Below are 25,139 nucleotides of genomic sequence, written 5' to 3'. Positions count from 1 at the left end.
TACCTTTAGACTATTTATGGTTATTATGGCTTCATAGACTTGTTGTTACAAATGTCACCTGATTACGAAAATTATTCGCAAGTACTAGTTCCCAAGTAATAACAAGTTTTTTTATTTAATTATATATTACCAAGTTCAAAACTACCAGAATAAACAATATTTTCTGTTTTGTCTAACTACCTCACTGCCTATTAGTTGCTATTGTGAGTTGAGTGTTCAGCCTTGTTCTTATTTAAATAACATTGAAATTGTATCCTAGTTTCTTCAGATATGAGTGTCACGTAACAATTAAAAAAAAAAACACTAATATGATCACCAAACTTTAGCTCAGCAGTTATAATATTATATTAACAAATTGAAAGAGATTAGAAAATAATAATATAAACTATTATAATCAGGACCTTAGACACATTAAATAAAATCAAATGTATTTTTTAAGTTTATTTGTCAGTACTTTAATCATATATTTCATGATCACGCACTCACATTCTTACAATAAAACCCTAAAATAAATATATATTAAATCCTAATGCTCTAGTGATTACTTGGTGATCTGAATGGCCTCTTTGACTTCTTGCCCATAGCATTGAGATCAATTGTAATACCATTTGGTAATACTGCCTTGTTTTCCTGGTAGTCAATAAAGCCTTTTTGGTTTTGCTCATCTCTTGTCTTGTCACAAGCAATACCGGTCTCATAGTTGTACTCCCTTCTCAAACCATCTGGATCAATGTAACCATATTTGCCCTTTGTAATACAGTCATTTCCTATAATTTCTTCTTTGAAAGTACCATCGTCATTTTCGAAACCCCAAGTAATACTCCCGTCTTCGTTCTCTTCTCTGTATTTACGGATAATTTGTGAGACTGGCTTCTTTTCCCTGTTGTTCGAAGGAGAGTATTTCTGAGGCGCAGCTTTGACAGGCGCTGCACGGATTGGTTCTTGTGGTCTATTGTATTGTCTGATGGGCTGAATGTCATCTTCATCCGCAAATGGTTTTGGTTCAGGGCGGAGAACTGGGCGCTGGGGTCTGCTGGATAAAGGCTGCAACCTGACTGGTTGTGGCCTAGGTTCGTTTCTGATTGGAATGAATGATTGTGGTAGGAGTGGGCGGTATTGCGTTGGTCTTACGTTTTCGAGTTTAGGTAACGACGGGGTTGTTTGCGCAAATGGTGAAGAATTGAAGGCACTGGGGGGTTTTGGTTGGGATGTCGTTGTAATATCGAAATAGTCGTTTTGTGGTTCGGGGGTTGAATAAGCATTGCCATATGCTGTTGGAGTATTAATTTCTATTTCGTCCTCTGGTTCTTCGGTGACTGGTTTGGCTGGTTCTTCTAAAGACTGCAGACTCGGCCGAGGCGCAGCGTCAACAGATTTGAATGATGGTCTTGAAAGGCCTGGCCTTCTCACTCGACCAATAGGTATTGGAGCAGCTTGGATTCTGCCTTGCCTAAAACCGCCTTGCCTCGAACCACCTACTGGGAGCGCGCCAGGAATCTGTAGCCGTGGTGGTGTAGGGCCGTCAAACTGTGCGTAAGCTGTGACCGCACACAGCGATAATATCTGAAAAATAAAATGACAAGTTGAATCGAATTCCAAGGTCAATGAAGCCAAATAAATTTAAAGATCTTTGTACGATGTCGTGACATGACATAGTCTACATTTACTGTGGAATTCACTACGCAATCATTTAATACTTTCGAGTGTAACACTAACAGGCCTTGCGCTGCACCCGACTTGATTGACTGGCCATGCCCTGTCCGATTCAGTCTCATTTTCACCACATACCTTTGAAACCTATCTAAGTTAAATATGAGATTTTATATTATGTACGTTATTATTCTCAGATTTACATGAAATAAGCATAATGGTAAAGGTTTATTTCACGTTTTCGAAATAAAATCTGCATGAAAAGTAGCATAAGGAAATGTCAATTAATTTGAAATCTATTTTTATTATTTTATGAAATTATTGTATCTATGTGTCCCAATTTTTATTTAAATAAGCGATAGTTTTATCTTATTAAAGTGACGATGTCACCTACATTAATTAAAGTAAGTATTACTAAGTATCTTTAATTTTTTATGTACACAAATTTGAGTTAGTGTATATTTACAATATATTATCTTACTCTTTAGTAATTTTACTTATTACAATGGTATCACAAATTTATCGGGCATCAGTTTGTAATAAAATTATTTTCGATTATCGGAAATTAGTTCACTTGAAGACTACGTAACCACATAATGAGAATAGTCGCATGTTAACAAACAATTTACATACATAGTGCTGATAAATAGCAATTATGAATTACTATTATGCATGAAAAAACTAAGTAGACCTATTAAACCTTAAAAAATATAGGAAATCACATTATTCATATAACTCACGTATGTATAAGTTTACACACTATCAAGTTATAAACAATCTTAGATTAGAACATTTTAAGCCTACGATAACGTCTGGAGTTAAGAAAATAAAAATCTCGACGTTTAGTATATAAGATTTGAATACTGGTGAAATAAAAAATCTGTAGAATGTAACTCCACATATGACATTTTCAATTAAATAAGATCCGTGAATAATCGATGGGTAGAATCAAAACATGGAAGCAAATTAAAATCCGGAATCTTGATTAAGGTAAGGCAGATTTTTCTTCGGTAAAAAAGGCTGGATACCGGGTCTCGGTCAGAAACTTAAGGACGACAACTAAACCGCTCTTCCGACAAGGTTGTTACGTATATGTAATATGTAGTTCATTTATTTTTACTTTGCTTTTATAAACTGGAACGATTATGTTTATACGTAAATGCATCAAATCGTTATGTATATAATAGATGAACTGTTGTCTTTGAAACCCTAATATTTTATATGAACAATACACTAATAGTTTGTTAGCTAAAATATAATTTATTATAACTACCCATATTTGGCTACTGGAACAACTTTTAACGTGCAAGGTTGTTTGTTAAAACTGGTAAATGAAATCGTCAAACAAATATTTTTTTATTATGACATGCGTATACGAAATAATAAATATTAAATATATGTGGGGTATCAGGCTAATTCCGCATGCCTTTCCAATCATATAATTTATTCTAACATAATAACGCCCTATTAAGACTAGAAGTAAAGATAAGATTATTGCAATAGTTAAAGTAACACAAAGTCGAACTATACAGGCATGTTATTCTTTGAGAAACTTAAATATGAAAGTTTGAATGTTAAATAAACAATTAGAAAAATGAGATTTGTGTAATAACTCATTAAAAAAAAACCACTTTATTTTGTAAGGCGTTAATTAACACAATTTTATGTACATTATATAATTTCATAGAAATCATTTCTTAAGGGCCATACGTTGAATAGTGTTGCTAATTAAATATATACTTGTATATTGAGTGTATTTCACGCAGACAATACCTATTCATGATTGTAGTAAAACAATTGTCAACTTATGTCTAATGCAGGACACGTGAACCTAGTGCGCGTTGAAGTCTTTTGTTCTTCAGAATTTGCGAGACATCTACTTATTTATTTTAGGTCGCCAGACAAGCTTAAATGGATTAGTCATAGTAAAGTATGCCTCTAATGAATCACAATTGGTTTACTTAAGCCACTTAATGTTGTATTGTACACTTGAATTCCATGAAATGATAATGAAAGAAAATTAAATGACTTTAAAAGGGTGCATATTGAACAATAAAATTTGACACGCTCTATTAAAATAAAAATGACTTAATTTCTCTATTTGTAACGAGACTTATATTTAAAAATATTGTAGTTCATGTTCAACTGTGCCAATTAGCAGTTACGATCATTTCTAACGTGATGAATAATTTTATATACAATTTCACAACAAAGAATGCGTGAAATATCAGAGTGCAGTACTTAAATGTAACATTGATTGTAATTCTAAAGGTCACTGCCAATACGGAATGTAGCATTCTATTGTAAAGGCTTTTAAATCGCTCATATTTATATATAAGATAAGAGTCGAAGTAGTAAGAATATTCAGATATATTAGTTTATTATGTATTACAATAATGAAGTCCTTAAAGCTCCGTTTGCATACACACCCCCTACATTCGTTCCTCATTCCAATTTGACGTAACGAATAGATAGTAGCCGTAACTAAAGTACAATAACTTTGCAATTTGGTTGCGATTTCCTAACCTATGTGTTGCAGAACGAGAAGTTACTAGCGTATTTATATTTCGAAACGTAAGTATAAAATTTTATTTTATTTCTTAATTCCCATGGTCTCATTTAATATCGCAACTACCGACTGGTATATCTAGTGAATTATTTAATATCGATTTAAAAGCTATACGGATAGCAATGAAAGTCATTTATTTATGTAACAATGCATATGTCATAAAATTTGTAACACAAATATAATAACATCCTATTTCTATATGCTTATCTGAGGCCATTCTGTGGATCCAGCATGAGCCGTGCTCCTTAAAAGGAGAAGAAGCTCGTCGTGTTGGAGGCCTGGTCACATTTTGGGTCCCAATGGTTCTATATATAAGAGGGAGTCTATATACAAGAAAAAATACTGCCATATCTTGTGATACTTTTGATTATTTGCCATTCATTGCTGTCTGTACAATTTTAGTTGAATTATATCTAGTTAAGCCTGTTGGCCAGTCACCACGAAAATATTGCGTGATTTACGTAATAATAAATACGACAATGTTTAACGTGTTTTCACATTGAACAATTAGTTCCGCTTTATGAATTAAAAAGGGCATATTTTTGAAAGGTTACGAGAAAACCGATAGGCTCAAGGCTGACTTGTAATCAATACTTTGAATGTTGATTGTAATATGACGACCTAAATGCAATTGTATATTTACAGTCCGCCCTCTTTAATATACTGGTCGGTGACGGAGCTTTGGAATTACTTGAGCTTATATCGACGCCATGTTTAATTTAGAATTCATTATTTTATTATTTACCTTTCACTGATAATTTAAAGTATACATTTTTATTTTCAAAGTAATTTTTAAATTATTATAAGAGACGTTAAATTTACCAGGGAATTTCGCAGTTTAGGTTAAACTTAGTAGTTTCACATCTTAAGCTTTTAACAGTTAACTTTAAATATTTAAAAATAAATTATACTTAAACAAAGCAATACTTCCGAACTCTATACATTTTAATTTATGCTTGATTAAGCAAAATAAATTATATGAAAAATTATAACAACGTTCAATATTAACTTTTTCAGTTCATCCCCCATCTCGATGAAACTCATGAAGAGTTTTATTGACTTACCAGTAACGTCCTCATGCTGTACTTTCACACTACACAATCACGTTGAACACAAGTATCAAATAAAGGAAATACCTCCCGCGCACGCTATAAGAGGTCGCCCACTCTCGCCTGGCTACGCGACTACCATACCTATTGCAAGGTGACCAACTACGAAGGCATATATCAACTAATATACAGCATATAATGCACAATCCTTAATAAATTGGCTGCACTTGAAGCGGTAAACGGAACGACAATGATTCGACGATTCTATTAAACGTAACGGAAGAAATGGTTAAGGGAAATGCTTGGCCATAACAAAAGTTTTGACTTTGTCATTACGTCATTGATATACCGTATGACACTCAATGTGTTGAACAGGAATTTGGAGGTTTTAATTCCAGGGAACAAAGGCTCTTCATATATACTGTAAAGCTTTATTTAATTTCTATTAATTAAAACTCGAAAACAGTATTAATATAGTAGACGTAAATGAAAACATTAACCTAGTTATTAATCTCGCAACTTCAAATAACCCATGTTCTAGTTTGTCATCGTACTAAGACACACCTACATTTGGTTTATTAAATACTACTAAACTGGAGATATTTTTATGAATAATTTATAATATATCTATATATAGACATTTTCATTAAATTTTTTAACATACTCTTAAAGAATTTTGGCTCGTTTTCCTATCTATGTTTTATTATTTTGAAATCTAACGCTAAAGGACGTTTTCCTTTATGTGTTTTGTAATTAATACAAAGCTTTAATACGATCATGGTTTTACTGTTAGTATTGTAGTTCCAAAATGTTCTGTGGTATAAAATTATTGATCTCTTTTTAATCACAACTGTGAAACCTGCCATAAGTATATTGTACTAGAGTTCCCTAATCATAATCAGCTTTTTTATATATACGCAACGTGTGCTTAGGAAATAGTATTTATTTATTGAAGTACAAACCACATCGCATATAATGCATTTTTTGCAGTATAAGTTACAATATATCTATTCTAAAATACATCACAATTACGATAAACATATAATTTAACAATAAATAATAAAAATATTTCAATTACACAAATTTTAGTCACTCACTACTTTTCAAGATTTTCTTAGATTAGAGGAATCTTGTTAAGATCAAATCATACTATTAACTACAACATAAGATTAACATGGCATAGTTTTAACACATCAGCCGTCAAACCTTTCATTAACATTGTGTAATATCCAACTTGTCCCAATATATTCATTGTTCGATTTTGTATTTGGTATTCGAAACGTTTATGTATCAAATGTCGTAATGCTGAATTGTTTCTCAAGTGTTATATTTTATGAACCTTTTTTGGTAAGGGAGTAGAAACTTATTATATTCTATACCAAGTTCTGTTACAAATGAAAATGATTTTTTTTTAATGAAGTAAAGTCTGGTTGAAAACGATGGTTTGAAGCCACGCTTGGGTGACCAGTTGCTGGAAAGTCCACGGTATATTTTTAAAAAGTGTTTTGCTGAGAGATTTCCCAAAATGATCATAGACTGTATCTTGATACACTTTGGCTCCTTAAGACACGCCCCACCAAAGTATCCCTGACGTAGGATGATGACCACGTTGTACCTTTCCGATCACTTTAGCAGCTTCTTTCAATCGTGAAAATTTTTTAATCGGTAAAGAGGCTATTTCTGAACTTTTCACCTGCGTATCGCGGCAGAAGCCGTTTTGATCCACTCTCTTTACAAGTATGTAAAGATTAATTCAGGTCATGCCCTGTTTATCGACGATAAGCACTGAGCTTCAAATCTTATTTGGAATATGCGACAGAGTCCTAGCGGGAATCTTCATTTCTCGCGATAAGATTTCTTTGTTCGACGAATTCTAGCTTTAATAGTATTAACAACCTCTCTAGTTTTCACAGCACGCGGCCACCCCGACCTTTTGGGCTTCGATAAACGAAATGTTGTTGTATCTTTTGATAGTATGATAGACAAACATACGGCTGATACCAAGTTTTTAAAATTGCGCAACATAAGAAGTTTTTAAAATAATATAAGTGTTCAAAATTCTAAATAATTAAAAAGTTGAAAAAAAGAAAAGTTTTTATGTAATAAAATATCTTATAATATATGTAAAGGACTTGTTAATACTTCCTTAAAACGTAGGAGCCCATACGTGTACCCACACAGAAAGCTAAAATATATTATGTATAACAAATATAACAAGGTCTAGATGAAAGTGAATCGAATTAAATCTAGAATTTTCATTCTGATTATAGTACTTATTCACCTCTCAAGTTTAACAACAATTTCATAAATGTATGTACAACCTCGATCGAGGATCGTTACTTAAAAATCATTTACGATTTCGAATGAAAAGATTATTATTCGAGTTTTCGTTTGAATCGAAAATAATTGGAATCGCTTCCGGATAACATTGTATTACTCTTCATATACTGTTTACCGTAGTTCTTAATATATCATAAATATACATAGAGTATGAGAGAGAGAAAGAGTATGAGACTCACATATGTGTAATATAACATACTTTTTCCTAAGGAAAGAAGCACCGTACAAAGTTTTGGTTTTATTTAACTTGCCGTAAATGGCCTAAATACACTGAAAAAACTGTTTTAAAACATCTAAAGAGAGACATAAAAACAGGAAACGTTGAGGAACAAGTCAACAACAATATTACAATATTACAAAAACACATAACGTCTGCCCACTTACACTGTCTGCATATATCCACGTTCAGGTAAAATTAGATAACATTCGCGGATACATTGAACACGTCAGGATAACACAATCGTTACATCAATGCAGTCGAATCACGTGCAGAAAGTCTTAGTGAGAGTCTGCCATGTGCCTTATTCCTCGCAAGTAAGATATTTAACATGAATGCAATCGTTTGATAAAAACAATAAAGCTACACTGATACAAGCTACAGCGATATTCTTCCTAAATGTTTCTACATTCATTTGCAGGCCTCAGGTTTCTGAATTTTTCCTATGATAATCGTTGACTCTCCTCAGTGACTGGGGGTAGAGGGTAGAGGTAGGTAGGTAAGGTGGATTCATTTTCCGCACTTAGACTCGTAATTGGTCCGTTGTGCGTTAAGTCCTGGCTAATTTGGCCAGCCGAACTCCCTCCAAAAGCACAGAAGTCACCTCACAGGCTTCGCGGAGCGACCTCACTGTTCCGAGGATTTTTGTACTTTAATTAACACAGTCTCGTATTCCAGGACTACGTGGGTGAATGATTTCTCTGCGCTGAAAAAGCCTCTGCACAAGGGGCTGTCTGTCGCGCCTAGGACAAAAATGTTTATTAAGGAGACTATTGCCTGTAATTGACCCTAACATTGTTTTGAGATTGGTTCTATTTAGGCTTAGAAGTCGCTTTGTCAGTTGCGTGTTCACAGCTGGCAGAGCCATTTTGGAATGTTTGCGCGCCATACTATTTTTACGCTTATAAGAAAACTCATTTTTTCACCTCCGGGTCCTTTATTTCGCCAGCACTGATTGAGCTAATCCAGGCTAATGGCCTAGGGATAGGATAATTGCTTATGGGCAAAAGTAGCCTCAATTAGCCTGAATGGTATCCAGTAATCACTATAAATGTTGCCCACTTACGCGTCACTTCCAAATTAATAGTGACAGTATGTTTTAACTGACGTATGATTAATACGTATATTTATAGGAATATCTATTCGATCGCATTAGAATTGTACGACTACTTTACGTGTGTTTTACGTAATAATACAACGCACTACTGATTCACTGTACACTTGTTTTACTTGATCGATTTCAAATAGGGAAAATACATTCTTTTGAGAAAAGCGATTCAGACGACCTAATTCGTGGGCTTGTTGGGACGAGTCTTGCAATGTAATTATAAACATAGATAGTAGAATTTGCTATAGATTTGTGCTTTGGCGCCATTTCTTCCCAAGCTGATGGTAGTGTTTGCCTTGTCAAATTCAAACGTTATTCCTTTCATAAAATAAAGATTTGTATTATTCTTTTATTTTTAAGACTTTTTTAGTTCACTTTAGTTTTTTCTTTGGCTATTTCTTATTTATTAATATGCATTTTGGTTATTGTTTTCTTGTGTTCAAAGTAGTGTAAGTAAGATTGTAAATATTAATTTTGAGACAACATTTTAAAGAATTATCATTAAATGCTTGCCTGCTGTCCCGGAATACCATGAGGATAGAAATGTATTGTAAAACGCGCATGACAGAGGTGCGGCAATGGCTTGAATGTCTGTCAAACCGTTAAAGTTTCATATTCTACATAAAACATTACATTTAAATGATATATTCCTGTACCAGGAATAATAAGTTAGCAGGATGGTGAGGTACCGTTACCTGTTCCGTATCGCCATATTGAACGGTGATTCGTTACGGGCGCATACTCTATTAGTAACAATGGGACCTGTTACGAGGTCATTTTCATAGCGAAATGTATTTATGTATCTATGTCAGCTTTAGGAGGCCAATGACCATGGTACATGCAATATTTATTAATATCGATAAACAAATTGATTTAGGAAAATCTGAAACTGCCTACCTGCAGTACTGCCTGTTTTAATTTGAGCTACTAGTCGTTTTTATAATCCTCGCCACAGTATCCATTCCTTGCTTAGATGTGAAACATTGTAATGTTGACCATAAATAATTACATTATGTAAGCTAATTTTATTGCAATAACTATTATAGAAATTGACGATACTATGTCTTCATTAAAGAAGATAAATTTCGGTGGTTCAACCTCGGTGGACAGCTATTTTAGTAGCAAGAATATGTATACAGCATATATAACAGACGAACAAGCTAATCGAGAATAGTAATACTTTCCATTCTCGATTGATGAATATAAAATAAATACAGCTACAACTAATACGTAAACTTTGCTCATCATATTGTTACAGGCGCAAGTTTCATTTACAATACCCCAATTTCAAATAACCAAATAATTAAATTACCCGTTAAAAGCTATATTTTATGTAAAGGTATACTCCTTTTATATTTATTTTTATTTTATTTAATATTAGCACTAACGTTCTTTACGATCTTACAGGAATATAACTATAAAAGGCCTCTAACTCCTAAGTGAATTCTGAACGTATTCCATAATTAACATTGACTTATGCATATCATGTAGAGTGACGTTTAGTAACAGTTATGTTGTGGCGCCCAAGTCAATGTCCCGTATAATTAAACCTACACGTGTCTGTAGTCATAGTCACCCAATGCCTCACTTTCATTCACCTCAACATGCATCTTTTAAGAGTCCTTCAAGCCCTTAATCAACGTTGTCAATCTGGTAAGATTGAAATAATTGGAACCATAAATTTCAATATATTTACGACATATATGTAGGTGTGTGGTAAGCCTTGCTTTTAAAAATAGAAGAATCTTTTTGAATGATATGTAAGGATGCCGCAATACACAAATAGTCCATGATTAAAGAAAAGAAAAGCCTTTTTAGGCTTACTATAAAGTTAACGATTATTTAGTTGACAAAAGGTCCTGGGACTAGTGCTAGACACTTCTAATTAATTTGCGATATTTGTTTTAAAATTATTGTTGTTTGCTATTTTGTATGACGATTTGCTATTTTAAAAGAGGCTTTACTCCGGCTTTTTCTAGCGGCCTACACCTTCTGTCTTCTTTGCCGATGAGTATGTCTATGATACAAATGACGTGGAATAAGTGATTCCTATTCCTAATATTATAATTTTTTTCTTTTTTTAAAATTAGAATTGTTCTCATTCTGACCTGAAGAAAACGTGAAGAAATGTAATTAAATATCTAAGTCAATAAAAAAACAAAGTAATTTTTATTTCAACAATTTAATTATGTATATAAAATTTAACACTATTTTGTTATACAATGTACATAGCTCATTACATATTAATATTTATTTGTTGCTTAAAATAAACCTTAATTTTAAATACTAAATTGATCTTGATTCACAGAAAGAAAATCTATGTATTAAAACAAATTAAGTACAAAAAATATGGTGAATATTTGTTGGTTATGATTTTATACAAATTATAATTTGTCCTTTGTATTTATTCTGTCATTATATAAGCGGATATTTATGAATAGATTTTACAAATATTACCTAATATAGGTAAAATATTATTGAATATATTTACATACACTATATACAAGTCTTATCTCTACGATGCTTCTGGAAATAATAGCTACCTTACAATACTTGTTTTCAAAATTAACATAATAATATCACCGTTATTTTTATATAAAAATAAATTTCTTAACTCATTTCAACTTATGTTTTCTTGTCCATAATAAATTCGAAATTTTATATTACCGTTTATCTATTTTATTACGAATTCTAGTTTTATGTAAATCAGCGCCCTCTATCGTCTGTAGTTGTATACGTGCCGTTAATTGTAGGCGTTATATTTTCAGCTCCCCTATAATATTAACCGTTTTTTAATTTATTTACATAGTATGCAAATGTTTTGCATAAAAATAGATAATATTTTTATAAGTATCCTTTCAAGGTACACAGATATTAAACTCACTTGTCAAATGAATTTAGTAAATACAAGAGTATAAAATACATAATTATTGTTTTAAATAGATTATATAATATTTGTATCCTGGCCGATTTAATGTAATTTATAATATTAAAAAATATATAATTAACAAGAAGACCTGTTAGCTAATTTAGTAATTTCACTCACTTTTTAGGTTGTGTTTTAGTTGTGTCTGGAAGTAAGAGTACAGTGGTGCCCCCTGCTACGCTCATCAAAGCTATTGTAATCATCGGAAGGTGGTCGTTCAAAGCAGTCTGAAAATACAATCGTTTATGAATGTGCCTATTTGTCAACAATATCCTTTTCTTTATAGAATAAAAATTATCTAGTTCAATGGTATAGTCGACCATTCATGAAATAGTAAATATATTGTAGGTTTAGAGATCAAAAACGAAATATGGCCGCCGCCCATGGAAACTCACATTGCCAGAAGGCACGCAAGTGCGTTGCCGGCCTTTCAAGAATTGGTGAAGTACCCTAAGTCGAATTGGTTCGGATAGACTTCAGTGGGCAGCTCCACATTCAGATCACCGATAATACAAATAATACTACTAACCAATTTCCATAAATAGGGTATGCATATGAGACCAAGTCCGGAGGAAATCTGACTGATACCCACTCCCAAGTTCCTCACCATTGTGGGGTAAAGCTCAGCCGTAAATATCGGCAGCATCATATTCGTCGCACCGATCGCGAACTTTCCCACCATCAGACATGCAATCATGGCCCATTCGTTCGCATAGGCTATTGCCAAGCTCTCGCTGCATACACAGGCTAGCCCGCATACAACCATGCTTGTAAATATAGGTAGACGTCTTCCAGCTTTTAAAAGTATAGGAATACTAAATCCAATGGCTGGTATTTCGACAACTGCCAATATAATCGACGTCAAATGTAGATTGCCCAAATTGAAGTTGCCTATGTTTAACAACAGCCCGTAGTATGCTATGGTCATTGCGAACCAGGTAATGAACAGACACACTGTTCTTTTCAGGAGGTAGCCTCGGAGTAACATGCATACGCTCGGGTCTTCAGATTTCGTGTCTGTTTTGTAGACTAATAGCAATTTGTCAATATCAGCAGGCAGCTCACGTCTGTTGAATGTTGCAGCTTTTTCTAGTATAGCTTTCGCTTCTTGTGTCCGTCCCATACTTAGCAGCCATCTTGGGGATTCTGGTAGGACAAACCTGCAAATAATGTTTACATTATGATAAAAGTGTTTCATGAAAATAAACTGATAAATATATAAATAAAAATATTTCAGGTTGTAATGCTTTAACAGACCTTATTTGCTGATGACTTAAGTCATTATAATGATATAAATGTAATTTTAACATGATAAAATATTCACTAGTACCCGCTTATTCTAAATTATTTATATTACGTTTCAAGTATTCCAAAAATAGTAATGTTGAAATTCAAGACTTGGCCCGTACGAATACCTTAGCAAATATTTTTTTTTAACTAAATTAAATGATACCTTCATATCTCTACAGAGACAGTATACCATAGAATAAATGAAACTTACCACAAAAATATTAGTAAGCATCCGGGTATAGACAACGCCAACTGTAGATCCCTCCAATTAGGCATAATCAAAGACAGCAGAGACACTATTACATACGCCAATGGCAGTGGGAAGAAATTACAAACTCCCGCGATTGTCACCCATTTCCCGCCAACAAGTTCCACAGACAACACAAATGCTGCGTATACCACAGATACGGATACAAGTCCCATGACAAGTCGAACTACTACGTATTGCATATAGGAGCTGACTAGAAGAGATAGTATGGCCAACGCACTTTGAGCCACTGACATAGCCATGAGGATGCGCTTTCGGCCGAACCTGAAAGAATATACTATTTTAATATTTAAAAAAAAATCTTATGGTATAATAATACGGTACGCATTATTTTGTTACAATTTCCTGTATACTTTTTGAATAAAATGATCGTCAATGTCCTTTATTTAAGAAGTCTTTCAAGGAAAATATTAAGTAAAACGTTAGAAAAAATAATTGGTATTATGCATATTTTGGCATAGCTAATCATTATTATTAGTTAATGTACTTTTCAAATAAAATTGAAACTCGATAAATATTAATAATAAGGAAGGTTTGCCAGGAATCGAAACACAGACATGTTGTATCGAAAATGTTTTAGTTTTATGTTTATTTCGCTAAGGAATAATATAGAAAATAATTACTAATTCTTTTTTTAGCTTACCTGTCAGAAATCCATCCCCCCACGACCCCACCCACACCGATGCCGATCAAAAATACAACCTCAGCAAGATTTGTCAAACTAGCCTTCTCACACACTAGATTCCATTCAGAGATAATAGTGTCGCCAACTTCGCTCCTGTCATAACCCCAATTCTGACACTTTTGGAATGAATCGAGAGCGATCGCTGTGTAATTTATAATACTGTCAGCTGTCACATTGGGTGGAATGACGCGCACGCTGCACCCATCTTCAGGTTGGCTGTAGTTGATCCATCTCTCTAGGGGTACACTTGACAGGTTATCTGGCGGCTGACACCAGAATTGGGTTGCTCTTGCCTGAAAAATATTAAGATTATTTTACTTTTACGAAAACCGGCTTTGAGTGACTAAATTTTATATTACATTATTCGTCTATTGGTACGTTCTACTTCACTTCTGTATCAAGTTGAAATCCAAGGTGAAACAGTGAAATATAAAAAGAGTAATATGTTATGGTTGGATGGTGGGTGAGCTCGTAAAACTGTTTTCCAACTAACATGATGCTTTGATCGCCTATAAGAAATATATGATAAACAGCGCCCTTTTATATGTAATTGGCAAGTCTCAACATAGATCAGCCGTAGAGCCGTAGGTAAAAGAGATATAGTTGATGGCGAATTGTGCACATAAAACTTCAGTATTATGTACTAAAACCTTATCTAGGGTAACATAGTTAAGTTCTTTGCTTTAAAAAAATAAAAGGCGCTATAATTTTTAAACATTACAAAAATTGTTCTCATACCTATTTAAAATAAATGATTCTAAGTCAAAGAGCAACAAAATTTTAACTAAAAATTTGAATAATATTCTACCAGAGACGAGAACAGGAAATAATTCCTTTAAAGATGTCTAGATCTAGTAGGAGCTAGTTCTAAAAGTGTTTTTTAAATCACCCATGTCAAGTGCTTGTTGCAAGTAAAACGATTATTGAACGGAAAGGATAAATGTTATGATATTTTTTAAGTATTAGCTATAGTTACATTATACTTAAATTATATATGACAAAAAATATAGCCAAAGGCACAAAACTGTTCAAATATTTACATTTACGAAAGACAGGAAAAAATAAATAAAATATATTAAATGCATTTAACTTAGTATACTTATTAATTTTAATTGACTAAGTATATTCGGATGTGTTGTGCGATGGTGTGTGTCCCTGACACACACACCGTGTGTGTACGTAAATAAATGTCATACAATTCTTAATACATACTAATTTTAAGCATTTTCCGCGATAGCCTAAACAAGTCGAGACATACTGATCGTTACATGTCGCGATATTACGCTGAGTTTCTTGCGTAGTTGATAACAACGTTACGAGTACATGCTCAGATCACAAATTTACAGTAAAACCTTTAAAATTATAAAATTAATCCGTCGCTTAGCAGGCTTTTATAAGTTGTAAATTATTTTCATATAAAATTGTCATGGTAATATACCAGTTACCACGTAACTTCCCCAATTCAATGAGCTTTCGTAACACTATTGAAATAACATTGAAATTTGGTTTTATTATTTGGTAATATGACGTCATTTTATTTACTAGAGAGTGCCAATGCCACCAAGCTATTAACTAACCATTTAGTGTACCGTTACAATCGCTGTTGAATTTACGTGGTAACCTTTCAGAAAAGTTTTCAAAGTTTTCCTTTCAGAAAGAAAAGTTCACTAAGATTTTTGAAATCCCCTAACCCAGATGTGGCACCGATACATTTCCACGTTTTATAATTAAAATGCTCACACATTCAGTATTTATCAAAAACTATAATCATAATCAAATGAATAAGAATCAAAGTAATCAATATAGTTAGTTGCTGAACAACTACTCTTACCGTAAAAGTTGGCAAAAATATGTGGAATGTGCATGGGAATGAGAATAATGACAGAAGAAATGTCATTAATAGCTGCCATCGTCCATATTCGCCAATGAGAGCTGACACTACGTCCGGACCCGACTCTTCATCGTCAGGGATCCTGGGCTTCTCCTTATGTGTCTGGCTTGGGATTACTGGAATAGAAAGTTTAAGTTGAATATTGAATATTTCATTTTCAAAATTTATTCAGCTTCTGTCAGAAACGTTTCGTTGGTTTTGTCGGTTATTTTTGCAAATTAAATATTTATCAATTCGTTGCTAAAATAAGGTCATATAATATTAAAATACATCTGTTTGTTTATTGACATACCCACATATGTTCTCGGAGTTAACTGTGTTGAGAGACATAATACCTACTTTAATTTAAATAATTTCATATTATATATATTTAGTTATATGTATGGGGAATAAAGCTCAGATTTTTAGATCTTTGTGGTCCTGTGTATGTTTAGTTCACAATTCATTTCATATGTAAATTATATATGCGTACATGATTGTTCTTAATATGGCAATTTAGATTTACAATAATTTACCAAAAGAATTAAGAGATCCGACTACAGTCTTTAAAAATCGACTTGTATTATTCAATAAATTATTATTTGCATGAGACACTGTACTTGATACAAATTTAAAAACGTTTGACATGATATGTAAGATACAAATAATATAAGCATTGACCAATTCATATGACTAATAATGTAAAACTCCTTTAAAGACAAATTTGCGTGCCATTGTGTGTGGCAGAATATGCGAACTTACTATTGTACCACCTTACACATTGGTCTCTTGATTATTATTTAATAAGTGTGTAAAGAACTATGTTTCTTTATTTTGTGGCCATGTACTATGATGGCGCTGACAGCCAACGCGGTTGGCAAAGCAATTTGTTTGGAGTTGACAGATATGAATAAATATAAATTGTTTACCTATTCTATTATTGTAAAAATCCTAAAAGGGTATTTATAATTAAAATAAAAGGATATAGGGATAGTGTGATTTAAGTTTTATAGTGTGTTTGTATTTACTAAAAAAAGTGTAAAAGAAGTGAAGCTTTACAATTAATTTATCTATTTCGATCATAAAATATAATTTCTATAAAAAATAGATTTCAAGTTAAAAATGCAACAATATTCATGATAGTCCGCAAAATAATTTTCCATTTTATAGATGACCTAAAAACCAAATCGAAAACATTTTTTTAATAAACTACCGGAGACACTAAGAAATGAAAAAAAGATACATATATTTGCAAACAAACTAAAAAAACTTCTTATACGTAAATGTTATTATAGCGTTAATGAGTACCTAGAAGATAAAAATATAGCTTAATTTCATGATTATTAATCCCTAAATATACAAAATTCAATAAATAAAAAAATGTTATTCTATGTAATTGGTACTAGCCGGGAGTGTGAAGTTTTATGTGCTATTTTTTATTGTGTTGCTATTAGCTATGTTATATAGGTTTCGTAATGCCTTATTTTGCTGTGCCCTAACAGGGTCCATAATATTGTACTTAGCTTTAAGCCTCATAAACATCTTTTGTAACGTTATGGAATGCAAATAAATACATGAATACATGAAAACTTAAATACAATGCACTATAGAGTTACATTTTTATTATTAGCTTGACCGTTTATGTTAAAGGCCACAGTCATCAACGAAATGAAATTATTATTATTCTTTTAACCAAATAGAAAACAAGTTTTACACGTAACATGTGATGTCGGGAATATATATTCATAACCTCACTGTTATTAACAGTCATTAGTGAATATTTGATGAAACAGCTACGACCTACTTGAGTTCCACAGTCGTCAGAAAAGGATGTCTCTGACTATAAGAAATATGTTGCCATCTTGTGAATATAAACGAGAGTTTAACAATGACAGAGAAGAAATTGAAGATATTATAAAACCAATAATCATAACCACAACCTTATTCGGACTCATACCAATTAGTATAAACTTTTCGAAGATAAAACAAATCTATGTCCACATTCCGAAATCAATATATCTAAACAGTTTCCGTTGTGTCACATTTATTTTACTTAATATTGTATTCTTGATTTTTCATATCTATCTTTTATATGCAACAGCTGGGAGTGCTAACTTCGCCAATCTTCCAAAACGTATGAATTACTTATTTGAAAACGTGAATTTTCTAATTGTAAGCGTTACAGTGTATGTAAGTGGTTTTTTAAATCGTTATAAATATTTAGAAATATTAAATAGAATAATTTGGACCTGGACGAAAATGCCACCATCTAACAACGGCAAACAAGTACTCAAAAAAATAGCTGTGCAATGCTATATAATACTTCTGGGTATAATGGTAGTATTGTTATTCTTGATATATTTCAACAGTAAACAAGATGACGCTCTGTGGGCGCTTGTAATTGGAATGTCTTTGCATATGCCGCAAACTATTCAACTTGTTTTCTACGGGTTTTACACAGTACTAGTAATACTGTTAGCCGCAGTTCTGTACAGAATAACAGAGCATTTTAAATCGGCTACTCAGTCGATTTCCATCATTGAAGTGAGACCAAAACAGAGATATCTGACGCTTATGGAAGTTAGATCGCTTTACATAGAAGTCTATGAAATAAAATTGATTATCGAAGAGGCATTCAGGGCGCCATTGACTTATTCCCTCTTGCAATCCTTCCATTCTCTGATTGCCGAGTCGTATTTTATTTTTTACGGAATACTTTATTCGAAAGATATTCCGACATTTCTCATATATAACTGCGCTGAGTGGATTTTATGCCAAGTTATTAAAGTGTACGCCTTATCTTATTCCGGAAGTTTGTTAAAAAATGCGGTAAGCAAACATTTACGATTATTATTACAAACCTTATTTAACAAACTAAATCATCGTATGTAACACATAATATCTGAAACACAGTTCTGCCTTAGCGACAAATGAAAGCTAAACTTATGATTAACTGTTTTATAGTAGTGTCATTAGACTGGCTGTTTTTATGAAAAAGATAAATAAATCGATTACAATCACAACTGGCATTCGAAATTTGTCTTTGTCTATGGCTGTCACCAAATCGGATACTTAATAGGTTATAATTTATATGAAAAAAGAATTTGTGTTTCAGACATCAAGGTTTGCCGAAGCTTTGTTAGCTCTGCCTACAGAAGGACAGAGTATTCGATGGTTTATGGAGGTACGTACAATGCGTAGAAGCTTAGTAGGACATAAATATAGCATGTAGATATGACGTCATACCCTGAAACGCGTTACCGAAGCAATTCCGGCCGCTACGAAGGTTTCTCAAGCTGGACGATTCTTCATTTACTTTAGAGGAATGTTAAACCATGACCGTGACCCTGAGTAACTAAGCTAAGAAGGCAGATGTATATTCAGCCAATACTATAGGAATTTATCTCCGATTCTTAGTCGCTTAGTTTTTCACCATACCAATAACAATTGACACAAGTTTAGCGGTAAAAGGCGCATTTAACATCTGTTCTGTTTTTAATACAGACAATGTCAGGTGCGTTACCCAAGCGATATACCTTTTTAAAATTCTTAATGTTTTATAGCATGACAAATGCACATTGCAGGTTCAAAACCTTTCTACATTATTGAAATATCTTTCTATGGATATTAAATTGTATGGAATTTTTTCGTTGAATGCTACACTTTTGTTTAACGTAAGTTCTATTAGCAAATATATGTTATTAATAGAAATAAAACTCTTTATTCATTACAACTATTCAATGTTCTTTCAGGTATTTGCTTCAGCATTGACGTACTTAATTATTTTAGCACAGTTTGCAGAATAGTTAAATAGTTTGGCTAGCACTTACAGACAGATTTGCTATTCTAAGACTAGAGTATATCTAGGCGGATATTTGATACAGACTCTAGACAGTTGCGAGGGATTCCCCGGGACTGTCTACTACACGATGGAATGATTGGAGGACTACGTTAGCTACTTTGTGTGCCTACCAATATTTAAATGTCTTGCAATTATATCACAAATATAAATATCATATCATACGCAATAAATATCGTTTAATTTTACGGTTTTCCTCAGGTATTTATTAATTTTTAGTTATTAACTTTTGTATAGTTACATTTAATTGCTTATTTGGAATACCATTTTTTGTCTCCAAATGATTTCATTTGATATAATGCTATAATAGCGGTACTCAAATCGTCTCTACTCTGTCAAGATAAAGAAATCCTTGGTATGCAATATTTAACAAAAACCTGTGCTAGCACGAGGGTATAATTGATTTTCTCGGCTCTCCGAAAACCGACACAAAACAGAGCGATAAGCGAGACGAGGCGAGGACAGACGAAGAGCACGCGGTCTTCACCCTCGCCCTCGCACTCCCTCGTGGTGGGACTAGATGGCGCCTTAGATCCTATCAAGGAGCGTATTGTATCATGTATGGACCACAAATCGATTTACAAAAAAAATGTGTTCGTGTACACGCTGTTTCAGCACAGAGGAATCAGTCACCCACGTAGTCCTGGAATGCGAGGCTCAGGCAGAAACAGTGAGGTCGCTCCACGAAGCCTGTGAAGTGCCCGGGAGACTTCTGTGCTTCTGGAAGGAGTTAGGCTGGCTAAATTAGTAAGGGCTTTTACGCACAACGGACCGACTACGCGTCTAAGTGCGGAAATTGAGTCCAACCTACCTTACCTTACCTACCTTACTAGTGTACACACGTAAGAAATGAAACTTCTTTATGACATTATTTTTCGAAAAATAATGTTATGCAACTTTACAGAAATTGGTTAAATAATGTTAAATTAATTAAAAGTTTGACAAAAGGCTTTTATTAATGATAATAAATGTCTATGAAGACATGAAAAAAAAATACCACAATCACACCCAAGTATTAAAAAAAAGAAATAAAATTACTTACTTTTATTAGAAATTCACTTGAATTGAAATTATTTTATATAATAAGTACAACTATAATCACATCACTACAATTATAAACAACTAAATCAGTGTTATTGTACAGTTAACTAAAGTGCTCCTCTGTCTCTCACATCACATTAACACAATGTGACAAAAAGAGAAAATAATAGTTAAGATGTCTCTATAATACTGGATCTTAATAAAAATATCTATTTACATTTAGGATAAATTTACACAACTTATGAAGTCACGAATTACATTTTTCTTCGAAATGAATACAAGTTATTTGTATCCCTTAGAAATTCAGGATAAGTTCTCAAATCACTTCAGATTATATCTCCATAAGAAGACAATGACAATAACTCAATGTCTCATATCATATTATCCACTTCCACATTGAGAAGTGGCTGGCATTGCTAAGGTTCATCAACTTTAAATGTTGAATAGTGGCATGTCCCATTAATAATAATCTCATTATTTGCTGATGTTGGAGGTGCTTGAGATGTTGGTAATGCTTCATTATTGTGTATAACAGGTACAGTATACAATAATTTTTCATTCCGCACTGGCTCAGCTTGAGAAATCGCTGTTGTGAAGACAGTAGTAGGTTTCAGACTAAATTCACTTAGCATATTCATTTTAAGGTCAAATATTACATCTTGTAACATCTTTTTTGCAAGTAATAGACTTTTTTCACATTTTAGTGAATGCAGTTCATTTGCAATGTTGAATACACCAAATATTGAAAATTCATCTCTCTTTGCTGTTGATTGGTAAACTAAATCGAAATCCAATATATTATCAGTTCTTGCCATTTTAGGTGTTGGTAATAAGGCATCATTTTTAGTAATATTGCCTTATCAGTTGATGTATTGTTAAATGTATAAATATCCTGAAAAGTAATAGGAGATAAAGTGGTCTTTCGAATGTCACATTCCTAAACAGGGCAAAAGTTATTACTATCTTAAGTAAATTATTAAAATACAAACTATTACTAATTACCTCAACTTAATTGCGATTTAGGCCAATTGTATAATTGTTGAGACAGTAAGTAATTTGTTTAGAATACACTTTTTATAGGAATACAATTTACCGAATGCACAAGTTTGTATGGCTCATTTGAGTCCTTTAAAAAGTGTAAGTAATTATAGCCATATCAATTTGTAGCGTATTTATCATTTGGATCTTGACGACGGGCTAGAGCCTCTCGAGCTAATTCTCTGTTATATTGAGTCCTCAATGCTGTATTTTCTTTGTTATGTCGAATACCAATATTCTAAATACATTTGCAATCGAACGAAGCTCTTGTTTGCGTTTCTGTTTTTCGCGCCTAGTTTCACAGTTGCTAGGATTCCAAAGTGGTGCATTTACATGAAATAATCCGACTAATTTCAAGGTTTTCTCGCGAGACCATTCCATTTCAAAACTTTCAATAAAACATCGGATTCAATCTGCGATCGATCAAGCCATTTGTAGTTGGTAATTTAAATAATTTTAGTTCATACTGCACAACATAGTTTGACAACTTGATTCTGCATCTGATGTGTTGTTTGTGAAGTTTTCACTTTTCCTATCTCTAAAAACTAACTTCAGGCTCACAGCTACGTACTGTTATTTATATTGGATAATTTTTACGTTATATTTAATTAATATTGCAGTATTTTATTTAGTTAAAAATAGAAATTATGCTTTTAAATCATTATTATTTTCATCAAAAACCGTGTAGTGCGTTTTTGGTGAATAAAACTAGATGGCTCTGATTTCAAAAGGGTATCTATCTGTTCGTTTTACTATAAGTAAACACTTTTCTTTGATTATAATGTTTATAATGCAATTTTTTGTTATGTTCTTAAATAATTATTTAATCTATTAATAAATTATGAAACATTCCATTCTTCATATTAACGACACTACAATATTTTTTATTCCGTACAGGCGTAAATATACAAATGAAAATGTGACGGTAATTTTTTTTCCAACGCCGATAAAGAAGTTTCCGTTCAATAAAAATCTTTGTTTTCAGAGCAACGCTATTGTTTATTTAAAACAATTACAATTACAATTCCATATAAGATAAGGTTTATCTGATATGTGTTATAAAATAGTATACATAAATCGTTTAGTTAATCTATTATTAAATTAGTATAACGATGTTATAAACCATCGCAGTAATTTATCATTACTCTCGAGAGAAATTTAGGTCAATGAAACTGATATTGTTATTATTGTTAACTTGGACAAAACATTATCACTAGTAACTTGAAGTGAAAGACGTAAATTTAATCTGTACGATTACTGGCGCTTATATAGATATAATTCAAAGAAGATTTTTTAGAACATAAAGAGATTCTTGAATATATAGAATATTAAAGGTCGTGCGTTTGAGTCTTAGTTTTCTCATTAAGTTTCTTCTATGAGTACATTTTACACTTGCTCGATAGCAAACTATCGATCTATTCTTGACACAAGACGTCTTTTTGATCTGAGACATGCCAGTTTGTTATCGAGCAATGATCATCGAAGATTGACGTCTTGTGTCAAGAATAGAACACTGAACTGAAAAGAAAATTATCAAAGAAAGAAACCATTATAATATTATAGTCCCAGTAATTTTAATTTTATTTGTAAATAATCAACTTGTAGTGAAAGACGTTGTGACGCTCTTTTGTTTGGAGATCACTGCGTTTTACGCCGGCATAGATTTTGCAAACGATTTGACGTTCGATCTTAGTTCAAGGGGCATCAATTATATTACATAAGAAAAGTTCACTTTAAAAGCCATAAATAATACTTAGTAATAAATACAACACCTCCTAGAACTAATTTGCTTCATTTATTGATGCAATCGGTCTAATAATAACTGTATTATTCTTTGTTTCTGGAAATATGCAGACTTGTTACGATATAGATTTTTATAGATTTAGTTTTTTTCATTAATACAGTATTTTTTTTCAATTACTAATTATAAGAGTGTATTAAGTGGTAAATATTCATGAACAACATATAATTTAATATTATGATAATGACGGTAAAAGCCCGATGTCATAAATAATAAAAGGCTAGGCTATATACAATGTAAAAATTGTTTTATAAATTAAGTTTTTTGACAAATCTATCTAGATGCTGATGTACTTCTATTTATAAATGGAAGAATATTTGTCATTCGTGTTCTCATGTAGGCGCACATAGCAAATGAATAAAAGCTACCCTTAATTTTGACACAAAACCTATGCATATGAGTTTCGAGACAAAAACAAACCGCATTGATTCTGAAGTGCTATTGACGTTTCTGTGAAAGTATAAAAAATACTTATAAGAACAAATGAACAAGAATGGCACTTGTCTTAAACGATAATATTGTTCATCATGCGAGTTTGCATTTGGGGCCAAGGCTGGGAAACGTATAGATTACATTAGAGTACGATTAGTTGAGAAAATCGCGTAAACACGCAACTGAGCCATGCAACTGTTATAAAACTTTTATAACGTATGAAAATAATTCGAATAAAATTCTTTATATTTAAACGCGGTACACAATATAGATATTTAAATTTCAAAGAACAGAAGTTTCAGCCATGTCAAATTAGCGTGTAAAATGTCAAAATATATTTAATAAGGAGATTATAATAGAACACACAAATATATTTACAATATTATTAATATTAATCTAATTTTTTTACAAAGTTTCGTCCTTTAAGGCACAAGAGTCACTTCTCCAAAGGGTACAAAGTAAAGTTTGAGGAATGTCTCTTATGTTTTAGCCGTTTATTATTTTTCGCCTGCTCTGCGGACGTGCTTGTCCGATGGAGATGAGACGGGGCTTAGGTGTTTTTTTTTACTCTTGCTGTTGGCCTTTACAGCTCAGCTCGGGCTGTTTTGGCGTTTATCCCGCGGCTAGCGCAAGGACGTCTCCCGTGAGACTCGAACCTCGGCTTAGGCCATCGAGGGGTGGTCAATCGCCTGAAGGGCAGGACGGAAGCTCACTGGAGTGAGCGAAGTGCGAAGTAAAGGTCCTCGCCTTCCCCGGTGAAGGCGGTTTTTTACCCTAATCTGTGTTTGGCTATTTTTATTATTATTGGCTTTTAATTTATTGTTAGCTACGGTAATTGCATCGTCTGGATCCGTTAGTGTATATCGAGGCCTCCTACAAGCCTCTTTTGTCGGGAAGGGAGTAATTGATGTTTTTACGCACCAGCGGATTGGGATGGTGTTTAGCCTTGACAAAGTGGTATGTGGACGCCAACTTAATCCATTGGGCTATGGTAGG

General features: G+C 32.8%; 2 protein-coding genes across 3 annotated transcripts in view; both read right to left on the bottom strand.

Annotated features, from left to right (window-relative positions):
• Positions 1-426: 426 nt before the first annotated feature.
• LOC123713589 lies at positions 427-5,369 on the bottom strand. The gene is made up of 2 exons (XM_045667324.1): positions 5,284-5,369; positions 427-1,563 (listed from the first exon to the last, which is right to left on the bottom strand). The coding sequence occupies exons 1-2, from the start codon at positions 5,296-5,298 to the stop codon at positions 535-537; spliced, it is 1,044 nt and encodes a 347-aa protein (XP_045523280.1). The 5' UTR covers positions 5,299-5,369; the 3' UTR covers positions 427-534.
• A 5,825-nt stretch (positions 5,370-11,194) lies between these two features.
• LOC123713465 (organic cation transporter protein-like) overlaps positions 11,195-25,139 on the bottom strand; it is a 49,629-nt gene continuing 35,684 nt past the window's right edge. For both annotated transcript variants that reach the window (XM_045667137.1, XM_045667138.1), the window contains exons 2-7: positions 15,934-16,109; positions 14,061-14,395; positions 13,361-13,681; positions 12,389-13,019; positions 11,980-12,086; positions 11,195-11,706 (exon numbers count right to left, since the gene is read on the bottom strand). In XM_045667137.1, the coding sequence (XP_045523093.1) occupies positions 11,640-11,706; positions 11,980-12,086; positions 12,389-13,019; positions 13,361-13,681; positions 14,061-14,395; positions 15,934-16,109 (1,637 nt within the window). In that variant the 3' untranslated portion in view covers positions 11,195-11,639. The remainder of the gene's footprint in view (positions 11,707-11,979; positions 12,087-12,388; positions 13,020-13,360; positions 13,682-14,060; positions 14,396-15,933; positions 16,110-25,139) is intronic.

The sequence above is a fragment of the Pieris brassicae genome, chromosome 8, assembly GCF_905147105.1.
Source record: "Pieris brassicae chromosome 8, ilPieBrab1.1, whole genome shotgun sequence".
Classification (NCBI taxonomy): domain Eukaryota; kingdom Metazoa; phylum Arthropoda; class Insecta; order Lepidoptera; family Pieridae; genus Pieris; species Pieris brassicae.
This window is presented reverse-complemented; position numbering and strand designations above follow the sequence as displayed.